We start from the raw sequence: 12387 nt of genomic DNA, 5'->3' as shown, positions 1-12387 counted from the left end.
GTGAGAGAGCTCTTTATACTGAATATATGAGGCAAAGCTTGATGAAGAAAGGGGCACTTGTGTGGATCACAAATGGTGGATGTTGCTCCAAGGTCTTGAGATAAGAAACACAGCTGTTCAAATGATAGGCATTTCAACTTTTTAGTACAACAGTTAAGGAGGTTGTTATATTGCCCCATTCAGTAACTTTATAAGTTGACGACTTAGAAAATTGTTCTGACTTGGTAGTTCTAGGGTAATTAGAGCGGAGAGTTGGCTCCCAGTTTGCATGCAGTGAGGCTGATTTTATATACATTTTAAATATACAGATTAAACCAGGCTTTCAGAGTGCCTCAATCTAAATTCAAATGGAAATGAGCCAAACATCTTAAATTATTAATTAAAATGCTCTCAGAACTTAAAACTTATGTTAAGAATTTCAATCCCATATTGATAATAAAAAGTTATGATACACTTGTGTTAGCTGTACTCTGGCTGGATCAGAAGCTTTCGCATTTTGCAACAATGCAATTTTTTGATAGACATCTCATTACATTTTATAAGGACACAGGAACAAGAGAAATGACTTAGTATGCTGTCATTATTTTTTATATTTAAAAAAACTCAATTTGGGAAACGTGAGATTACAGAACTAGGGAAGATTAATATTTTTATAAAGTTGTTTTATAAAGTTATTTTTATAAATTTTTAAAAGTTTTATTTATATAAAAAATAAAAACTTTTTATAAAGTTTTTTTTATACAGAAATAAAAGATATCTTCTTTACCGACTGATGTTTCCTCCTTCACTCAGTAAGATACCACTTCTGCCAAGTCAAAACTTTTAAGGTAACAGTGAGATTAGCAACATACCGTGAATCTTCTCTATTATGATGAGGAAGTAAGAACTCCATTCATGTCTTTTCATGCTTTTCTCAGTCACATTGCCATTCCATGCTGGCATTCACAGCTCATAATACTTATTTGTAACGAAAAGAAATTTAGGTTTCTTCATTTGTCAGCAGTCTCTTTTTCTCTCTTTCTCTCTCTCCATATGCATTTGTCTCAATGTGTGTTTGTATATATATCAGCTGTGACACATGTAGCTTCATTGTGTGGTATAATTAAAACATTTCATGTTCAGGTATAGGTTTAAGGCTTAGAAGGAATTTAGTATTGTTAATATTAGAGTTTTTCATTACTGGATGAGTTATTTAGCTTGAAGGTAAAGGAGAAGTGGTTTAAAAATGGAATGGAATGGAATAGAAGCCACAGTAATGTTCATTCATACCTCAAATGTTAAGCGGAGACCAGAAATGAGGAAAATATGTAAAATTTAAGAGTAGTAGAGGAGTGATTATCATTGAATATCCCCAAAGCAAATGAGAAACACTTACCATGTACAATTAGTTCCCAACATCCGTTCCATGAGCTTCTATTTCTTTGCTATACTGGAATCATTGTTCGAGCAAACTGTGCTTAGCCCGAGGGTAAGGAACATAAATTATGTATAATGTGAATAGTCTTCACTGAGCCAATGTGGCTCAGTATGTACTTCTCTCATTCATTTCACTGGTTTTTCCTCATATAATTACTAGTGGACATATAGCATTGTATAAATGAATTTTCAAATAAAGTTAGCTAAATGTACTTACAAATATACAACCTCTAGCTTAATGTACATTACAAAAGTAGTATTTTTAAATTATTTCATAAATATTAAAATATTTCCTTGGGGGTATATAAGCACACATATGCCTAAGTTACGAGAGTCAGGTGGAAAGAACTATGCTGTGAAATAACCTAGCCCTGAAAATGAATAACACAAACTACAGTCTCAAACATTCTTAGGACCTCCTTTCTCATCTACACTGCTTAGTTCTGTTTTATGTTTACCATCACACCCTCCTGTGCATATCAGCTTTTGTTTCCTTTCCTTTAAAGTAAATTTCTTCAAAAGGAGGAAACCTGAGCTTTATATTTAAACTGCAGCCACATGAAAAAGAACAGACCTTTCTTTCTGGAACTAAAGTTCACAATTCTAGGACAGAGCTCTCTGATTGCTAACACTATGGTAGATGCCCAGATGAGTCCATGAATATCGGACCAAACTGTTTAAAATGGCTGCTCCCGGTCAACTATAAAGACATGGGAGAGAAATATTACTCAATGTTAAATTTATTCTATTGCTAAATTCTATGTTCCAAACAGAAAACGCTGTCAGTGCACATAAATATGTGAGTATGTGCACGTTCATTTTCCTCAAACCTCAGAGTTAAGTTGTTTTTCCTCCATGTTTGGCTCTCTCTCTGTTCCATACACACACGTACACACATACCCTCTGATATACAAGAACAGGAACTTCTCTTCCGTCTGAACCTAGGAATAAAATTATTGGGTCACAGAAAGAGATGATAAGTTTTAGTAACTGTTTCTTTGTACACATGGAGCCCATAGTGCAAGGACATTTCTAACAGAGACCTCTGAACAGATACAAGATATATCTTGCTGTACTAAATACTGATTCTTAGAGCAGGTGAAAAAATAAGATGACTTTGGCATATAACAGTATTTGATAAGATCTTTTAATTGCTTTGTACTTATTATAATTTTGCTTTCTGTAAAGGCTAATAACATATCTGGGGCCATAGCCCCAAGAAAAACAACAAAAGAAAAGGAAACAATGCATTTGTCTAATTGTTTTCATATATTTATATCACAGTTCTTCTGGATACTTTTTAAATGTATAAAATATTATATAATATTATGAATGAGAATGGAGATAAAAGAAGAAAATAAAGATGGGGATAAAATACCTGAGGCTAAAAAATGCATGTTACAATATATTCACCCATCAGTGATGAGGTATGCTTTTAAATCTAAGCTTTGTGATAGCTAGTGAAAAAAAAAAAAGAGCTATTTCCAGCCAAAAATTTCAAAATATCTATAAGCTTAAAATAAATCCATTACTGAAGAGAACTACAATTCCTAATGGATCATGCAGGAGTTAATCTGGAGTGGGGAGATGCTTGCTGGAGGGAATAGGAAAATATAAATGATATGTTGTATATGGTATGTCAGGTCATTAAATAGAGTGATTAGAGAAGGCTTCATTGAAAAAGCGATATTAGAGTACAAAGCAGAAGGTAGTAAAAGAGCAGATTTTGTGTCTTTCTGGGGAGGGAGATCCTAGGTAGAGGACATAAGGCAAATGTACTAAGTTTGGAGTGTGTTTAGTCTGTTGGAGAAATAGTTTGTAGGCTAGTGGCTAAAAGAACAGAATCAAAGCAGGCATTTTAGAATAATATAAGAAATTGGCTTTTATTTTCAGGGAGATTGGGAGCCACTAGAAAGTTGTAAGCTGACATATTTTAGAAGGGTAACTCTGGCTATTGTGTTGAAAATGGACTATGACAGAGCAAGGTCTGAAACAGAAAGATCATTTGGGACATTATTGCTGTACTCTGGTCAAGAGATAATGTTCACACAGACCAAGTTGATAACAATAAAGGTAGTAAAGCAAAAAGGTCAAATCTGGTTATATTCTGTATATAATAGTATTTTCTCAGAAACTGGATATGGGACTTGAGAGACAGTGAGTCAACAATGACTAATAAAATTTCTTCCTGGAAAAATTGCAAAGAAGGAGTTTCCTTTTTCTGATGTGAGAAAGACACCATGAGGAATAGGCATAGATGTGTGTGGGAAGATCCAAAGCTCATTATGATGAGATCTCAATTTGATTTGCTTATTCGACATATGAGTGGAGATGTGGAGGAGGCAGTTAGGATGTGTGTTTTTGGTCCAGAAAAGAGGAAAAAGACATCTGGACTGGAGATTTATATTTGGGAGTCATGAGTCAAGAGTATATATAAGCCTGGATGAGACAATCAAAAAAGAAAAAAATGCAGAATATATACAAAGAATAAAGTCATGGAGACAAGTATGAATAAGCAGGGGAGACCATGAGGGAGCAAACAGTGATGTGAACTAAGTCAGAAAAATATGGTATTCTGAAAGGTAAGTGAGAAGAGGTATATGAAGGAGAGGGTGATTAACCATGTGAAATGTTGGTGATAAAGTTGAAGATTGAGAACCAACTACCGAATTTAAGAACGTGGAGGCTCTTAATAAGAACTAGACAAAAACTTTTCTGGTGGGACATCGGGTTGAAAGCCTCACTGGAATATTTTCAAAAACATGTAAGTTGAGGTGTGGCAGAGGGAGTATGAGCTACTCTTTTGAGGAGTTGTGCTGTGAAGCAAAAATTCATTTACTAACACAGCAATGTCATATAATAGACATTCGGTCTTGAATGTGCTTTCATTAGATGAACGTCATTTTTCATCAGCTTTGAGAGCAGGGGATCTTTATGGGATCACTCAATAAGGTTGTATAGGGATTTGTTTAAATCGAGAGAAAAGATTTCTTAAGGTGGAGAGAACAGCAGCTGCCCGGTGGGAGGAAATAGGGGATCTGGCTCAATTTTTTAACTGCCATTCTATAATCATTATATTTTTAAAAAAATGTATGGTATGGTCTGTTTCTTTATTTCAATTGCATCAGTTTGATGGTCTGAAAATAAAATCTTGCAGTATTCTGAGAGTCTGAACCTTTATCATTTTCATATGCCTGTGAATTAGATATAGTATAATTCACTTAGCGTTTATATTTTATCATTTAGCCCAGGTGATAGAGTAAGTAAATGCTGATAAGCATTTTGACCTCAGTAATATGACCTCCCTTACTTGCTAGCTTGTTCACTTTTATTTACACCAGGAAGAAATGGCCTTTGCTTCATGACAAATTCTCAGTGATAACTGAATAAACTGTTGCCCCTCCCACTTTTATTTTCTGTTATGCATATGCACAGTCTTCTCTTTTTTTCTCTTGGGTTTCATGTATGCTTCTTCTATCTTAGTTAAAAAAGTGATATGTTTCAAAATGTGTGGCTAGTGTTCCAAATTGAATGAAATAGTATGAATAACACCTTTATATGCTTCAATCTGTACAAACTCCCATCCCAGTGACAGTGAGATGAAAAGTATTATTTATTAACTATGTGCCTTTACTTACATCCATTACTTTATTTTTCATAACAATGCATATTGCTGATTACAAGAACCTGGGAACTTGCCTAAGATCACAGATTTAGTAAGTAGTGGAGCCAAGATTTTGAACATAGATCTTTTGGCTTTAGGGCTGTCTTAGCTGTCTAATGCTGCATAACAATATTGAAATAAACAGTATTTTACAACACACATTTATCATTTCACAATTACTTTGGGCCTGGAGTCCAGGCATAGTGTAACCAGTTTCTCTTATGGTGTCAACAAGACTATAATCAAGGTGTTGTCAAGGCTGCAGTCTCAGCTCAGACTTGACTAGGGAAGCATCTGCTTCCAAGGTAACTCGGGCTTGGCAAAATCACCTTCCTTGTGGTTGTAGGACTGAAGTCTTCTGTATCTGACTGCCTGTCATCTGACTACCCTCAGTTCTTAAAGGCTGCCTTGCTTCCTTGCCATGTGGGCCTCCCAACATGGCTAATTGTTTTGTCAAATCCAGCAAGGGAAAGAGAGAGAAAGAGCTTCAACAAGATAGTCACTAGAATCTCATGTAACATAACCACATAATGTACACATAAATATAACTTCCCATTACCTTTGTCATATTATTTTGATTACAAGCAAGTCATAGGTCCCACCCACACTCGGGGAAGGGAATCACATAAAACCAGGAGGCAGGCATATGGGGGTACCTTAAGAGTCTGTCTACCATGGAGCCATTTTGGCTTCTGTAAGCTCAGGATCCAGCTTCTTTCTTCAGAATTCTTCCCTCTGCCACAGTGGAAAGAAGGTACAATATTTGTCCCAAGGGATTCTAGGTTAGTATGTTCATTTCTTAAACTGATACTCCAAGTCTGACCTGAAGTTTTATTGGGTTATCCTTAATGTCAACTATCTATTCTCTTTTATGAGTTGTCAGCTATAAGGTCAGAGACTATATCTATTCTTATGGCTATAATTTAGGAAAATTAGTTCTAAGGTCAGGTAGTTGATAATTACATTGTACTATTCTCCCTGTATCTTTAGAATTGTTTTCATTTTAACCCTTTAAATGTTGTCAGAAAATTGTAGGGCACAACAATCCAAATAATGAATTTATACATCAACTGGATTTTTGTGTGAGTTTCCCATGAACGCAAAACAAAACTAACAAGGTTTTCGTAATTTCACATTTTTTTAAAGATTTATTTATTATTTATTTTATTTTTGGCTGCATTGGGTCTTAGTTGTGGCACACGGGATCTTTGTTGAAGTGTGCAGGATCTTTCATTATGGTGTATAGGCTCTTTGTTGCAGTGTGTGGGCTTCTCTCTAGTTGTGGCACACAGGCTCCAGGGTTCGTGGGCTCTCTAGTTGTAGGATGTGGGTTCCAGAGCATTTGGGCTCTGTAGTTTGTGGCACGCAGTCTCTCTAGTTGAGGCACATGAGCTCAGTAGTTGTGGTGTGTGGGCTTAGTTGCCTCGCGCCATGTGGGATCTTAGTTCCCTGACGAGGGATCGAATCCACGTCCCCTGTATTACCACTGGACCACCAGGGAAGTCCCCGTAATTTCATATTTAAATTAAAAAGTTTGTGTATTTTCAAGGTGAACGCAAGATATAGGGAAAGGATATCTAAACTGTGAATTAGTAAACCTGGGATTTGGTATTGGATATGGTTTTATTAGCTGTGCCACCTTGGTCAGGTTATTTCAATGCTCGGGGTAGGGAAATTTTGAGATACCAGAGGTTTGGCTTCGTTTTCCATATATATATGATATATATATGAGATGGTAGGTTCTTTTCTAATTCTAAAATTCTGTGATCTTATTTTTAGTTGAGCAAATGAACATGCCTACTACATCAAAATGCATAACATACGTACATTTACTTAATATTTTATTTACAACAGAATAGAGATAATAGCAATTGTCTAAATGTCAAGATATTTATATCAATTCCTAAGGAAAAAGTTAAGACTAGAAGGGAAAAAAAATCCCTTTATTCTTAAAGTTTTATACTTGTATGCCTGTGCCATACTTGATATATCACCTGTTATGCATCGCGAAGTAAAATATAAGTAAATAAAAGGTATTGTTACTTAAGTAATGTGAGTGAAGTACACTTGAACAAAGCTGCCCATTTTGTAATGGTCTGTTCTTCTGAAGTAAATAAAATATAAATTTTAAAGACTAACATAATTTTGCAAAGAAGTATGCTTTTAGTTTTTGTAAGTTTTAGTTTCATCACTATTGACTTGATTGGTATCATTTTCCATCTTTAGCAAATATTGTATGTGGCTAATATATCCCCAGCATTCAAACACAGCCCAATTAATATTGCTATTTTCTTTATGAAGTTGCTGAATACACATATATTTCCTTCCCTTTTACCAAGTAGTTATCTAGATATGATATGAACATAGGCTTAGCTAAAATGTGTAATTTATATAATTGTAAACCAAGAAGTGTGAAAAATCAAGAAAAGTCCAGGAAAGTTTCAACAAAGATGAGGATTTGAGCATAAGAAGAGTTTTACTTAGCCTGATAATCTTCGAATCTAGATTTTACTCAATAAACAACTACATAATGGCCATGCTTACTGTTTAACCTCACTGAAAAACTATATATTAGCTATAATTTCACTTTTTAAGAAACTTTGTTTTAATCAAATAATGTACATTTGGGAGCTTTGTTTATGGTTTCATTTACAAGGAGTAATATACAAGAAAATGCAACAGATGCTTCTGCCTATATGATGTAGCTGAACATTCTTCTAGTTGACTTAAACTGGGGAAAGATTGTTGGGAGAGATTTTATGCAATTCGTATTGGTTATACACCTTTGCATAATTAATTGTTTTCTAGCAAGTAGTGTGTTCTGTGCACAGAGTGATTTTCTTATTTTAATGTTTGGAATGAACCCAGTCAGTTACTCTTTCCCTGTAGAACTTACTCTTTCAGAGTCATTGAATTAGGTTAATTAGAAAGGCAATGGACCCCTCTCCCCACTGCCACCCTCCATAGCATTTTTAGAAAGTAACCCACTTGTGTTATAACTGCCTATTTAAAGAAGCAAATACAATATTCAGGAATATATTAAATATCCAGTTATGAGTTAGTTCCTATAATAAACGTGTGTGTGTCTGTGTGTGTGTGGTCCCTAACAGAACCAAATGTGTGCTGGGGATGAGTAAAAAGTGTTCAAGCTAAAGATCACTACTACTATGAATTTGTGAATAAGATCCTTTTCTTGCCATCAAATCTAATTTTAGTTTCTATGAGCAAAATCAAAATTGTGTGAAGTTAGAAAGTGGAAAGAGTGGGTCACTCCCTAGTGATAGCAGGGATTGCCTATCAATCCTTGGATGGATTGCCATCACCAGAGACAAAGAATTATCTTTACAAGTTCACCTATAGTGAGCATTCTCTCCCTACCTTCTAACTTCCCAGAGAGATTACTTTGCATTCAAATCCTTTGGGCCCCTATGAATTCTTCAGATGGCTTGCCACACATGCCTTAGCTTTGTGACATGAAGAGTAGACTTGGTTTGTAAAAACTTCTGGGACATAAAATAAGTCATTTTGCTTTAGTTTCAAATGCTTTTGCTTCCAAAATGGAGTTAATATAATATAAATATATATAATATAATTAATAACATTAACAACAATAAACATAATTCACATTTGTCAATTGCTTATTCTATACCAGGGACTGCAATCAGTACTTCACATGCATTATCTCATTTATCAGATTATCTCATTATCAGATCAACCCAACAGCTCTTCTTTGATGCAAATTATCTTATACACATTGGTAAATAGGGGAATGGAGTTGGTATAAGGAAGGGATTTTATTGATTAATATGTTATTTTACAGTATATTTATGTTTTAACATATTCTGGGCACATTTTTATCACAGTTAAAAATAAATAGCTATGTAAGCAGATCTTAAGAAAAAAGCTGAAGATCTGCAGCACCTTTATTTAATGCAAGTAGAGTTTACATTAGTGGTTATGATTGATAATATGTTAATATGGAGAAGCTGTGGGTACAGATGAAGGAGGTGTGAAATTTTTTTCTGAGTTTAAAACAATAGATTAATGAAGAAAGCTAAATGCTGGATCGAATTTTCAATTTCATTGAAAAAAATCTGCATTTAGAAGCAAATGACCCTCAATACCTACTTCTTGAAGGAAGAAGCATAAACCCCAATATTTAAGGCTGTAAATATTGACTATGATGCTTGAAGAAAATATCATTAAATACTTAACTGTGCTAGTATTTTGATTGTGACTGTTTCAGCTTTCGTTAGTGCTTTCGATACAAGAATACAAGTTTTTTTTCAACTGCATACATATGGTGCTATAATAAAAAATACCTCTTCCATTGTGGTATTGATTTTTGATTTTGTAGAAGAGAGAAATTGAAGGTGAGTAGTTATGTAATCTGTCCACTTTCACATGGCTCTTAAATTGTGGATCCAGGATTAGATTCTAACTCTTGTCAGTTCCAGGGCCAGCTCTCTTCACTTCTATGACATGAGTGTCAAACTAAGTGAATTCCTTTTTCCTGATTTCAACCATTGTTTATTATGCCTTCCCTTCGTGAACCTGCATAGAGTGTATGTACACTAGAGAAAGACCTGCTATTACTGCTGTTATGCATTATGAGTCAAGGCATAAATGTTAATGTTAGTTGACCTACTTATTATACTTTATTTTTTTCTTAATCAGAAAATATAATCCCCTTTAATTTCTTAATTACATATTGAAAACACAGGCCAAATAATTTTTCAAAGGTTAGTTGTGTGAAGTATTTGTAAAAGAGTGTATACTCAGGCCTAGAACATATTTGTAGACCAGAAAATGCCATCATTGTCTGATCTATACTTTTGGATGTAATATCTGTAGATTATATATTTGCTAGTTGAGTAGAAAAATGGCAGGATCAGTTTCGCTCATATATTTACATATATGTGTACTAGTATGTGAAACAGTAGAAGTAAATAATCTGCCATTTAGAAAAGTATGTGTGTGAGTGTGTATTTAAACATTATTTAGATATATTGTTATAAAAGAATGGTTCATTTCAACATTCCCTAGTGAGATAAAGCTCATTAGTAATAACATGATAAAGAGATATTATAGATTATTATTATTACTATTATTATTATTAACTTGCTGAGAAAAATCTTCCAGAGTCCCCGCCTTTTATTTGTAATTGTGCAATGATACAATATTGAAGCCAATTTTGTGCCTTATGAAAATGCAGCAATACATATTGTATTATTATTCTTCAAGCTAGATTCATATTTATAGATTATATATTCTTGTATGCTATCCTAAGGCAATGAATTTTCTAGATATGTGCCATTTATTCTAATGTCCTTAGGAGGGTACATTTTATTTGCATGGCCACATCTCTTCTTTATACCATAAGTTTAGTAAAATGGATCAGCTGAAAATGATTGCTGTAAGCTATAGTACATTATTGTTTGTCAAAGGGATCATTGCAGCATGGGAAAAAAGAGGGGATTTGAATTGCATCAGTGCTGTTTGCATTCAATTTTTAAAATAGACGGAATCTTTAACAGAGTTGGAGAGATTAGAGATCTCTCGCTTCAGCTCTTACTCAACAAGTGTCTACAATTCAGCCTACGGAAAGAATAATAAGAAAGCAAACATTGAAATGTCACATTAAAATAGTATGTTGTTCTAGTTGAGTACCCCAGACATGTCTTAGAGAAGAATGGCTTCTATTGTGTATCTGAACACTAGTTTTATCTTTCACATTAAGATTTATGGTTTATGGATTTGCTCTAAGATAAAAGATGAAGAAGCAGTTCTCACCATGGGAGTCTCTGCTACTTCTTTATCTCTTCCTTTCTCTTATTTTCAGGATATCTCTTTTCATATCAGAAGTCTTACTGAGTGAATTGAAGTATCAGCCTCTGTTATTATAGGCTTTCCTTTTGTTCAGGATAAAATTCAGTGATAACTCCTGCGAGAAGTGATGGACAGGGCGGGGAACAGATTCATGCTGTTAAAAGGATGCAAGAAATAGATGATGAGACTCACCAAGTGTTTGAATCTGTCTCCCACCTCATCTCCCCAAAATATCATTTATAAATAGCATTATAAAGGTATTTTTGCCTTTTTGAAGCAGGACATTTTCTATATCATGACAGATATAAAGTTGAATATCTTCGGTTTGAAACAGATTTGCAAGTCAGCTGGGGTTTAAGCATATGATCTTTGTTAAAGAATGCATACAGGTAGAATATATTTTCAAGTAATTCTCTTTGGTTTGCAGGTACTATTCTGGTGGATAACATGCTGATCAAAGGGACTGCTGGAGGACCAGAGCCAACCATAGAACTTTCTTTAAAGGACAACGTGGATTATTGGGTATTGCTGGATCCTGTTAAACAAATGCTTTTCCTGAACAGCACGGGCAGAGTTCTGGATAGAGATGTTAGTACATTTTTTTTCTTTGTCCCTCTGTTACAACTTAATCATCATTTAAATATCTGCATGTATTTGTTGATATATCAAATTTTTGTTATATAATTTGAGTTTATTTTCTGTGTTCATCAACAAAAACATTTTTTTTAACTCCTTGAAAGAAGAAAAAGAAAGAGGAACCATCTGTGTCTGAGAGAACCATTGTATTCCTCTTCTGACATCCTGGAAGCTTGTCAGACTTCTGAATAAGGAGAGAACAGAGTGCTCAGAATAAAGGGGTGGTAACCTTGGAAAAGCAGGATACGCACAGCCCAATTCATGGCAGAATTTGAGAGTACAACTACATGTTGGCTTGAGGACAGAAACTTTAGTTGAACTACTAACAGGCGGGTGCTCTTCAAGCAGTAAGTGTTCATTGAGAGATGAATGGCAATGTGCTTATAGAGCTGAAAAAAATGAAAAGAAGGTGAGCAGAAGTTTCCTGGCAGTGTCCCAGTCCAGTTGCTCTCAGGTAGTATGACCTAAGTAGTTAGGTATTAATAATACCTAAATACCCAAAGTTAAATGTCTTCTTTCTGAAAAAGTTAAAAAACTTGAGTAGATTTAAGTAGCTCAGTAATGTAACTTTAGTCTCACTTATTTGCATTCTAGTCTTGAGTGCAGAGAAAAGTGTGTGTATGTATGTGTGTGGGTGTTATAACCAGTAATTGTACAGGACCTTGGGAAAACTTGAGAAGTACATCTAAACATGCCAACTCCCAAATTTCCACTTTATAAAATCGAAATGTCAGATATTCAACCTAGGGAACCTGAATCATATCACCACAGTGTTCGGGATTTATGATTCACTTTAAATATGTGTGAAGTAGATGATCCCTAATCTATTTCATATCTAAAAT

The 12387-nt window shown here is 34.5% G+C and overlaps 1 protein-coding gene across 1 annotated transcript in view; it reads left to right on the top strand.

Annotated features, from left to right (window-relative positions):
- The window catches only part of PCDH15 (protocadherin related 15), an 807822-nt gene that overhangs the window by 349190 nt on the left and 446245 nt on the right, over window positions 1-12387 (top strand). Inside the window, exon 4 of the mRNA XM_060286024.1 lies at window positions 11337-11497. Coding sequence (XP_060142007.1) covers window positions 11337-11497 — 161 coding nt within the window. The remainder of the gene's footprint in view (window positions 1-11336; window positions 11498-12387) is intronic.

The sequence above is a fragment of the Globicephala melas genome, chromosome 16 (genome assembly GCF_963455315.2).
Source record: "Globicephala melas chromosome 16, mGloMel1.2, whole genome shotgun sequence".
NCBI lineage: Eukaryota > Metazoa > Chordata > Mammalia > Artiodactyla > Delphinidae > Globicephala > Globicephala melas.
This window is presented reverse-complemented; position numbering and strand designations above follow the sequence as displayed.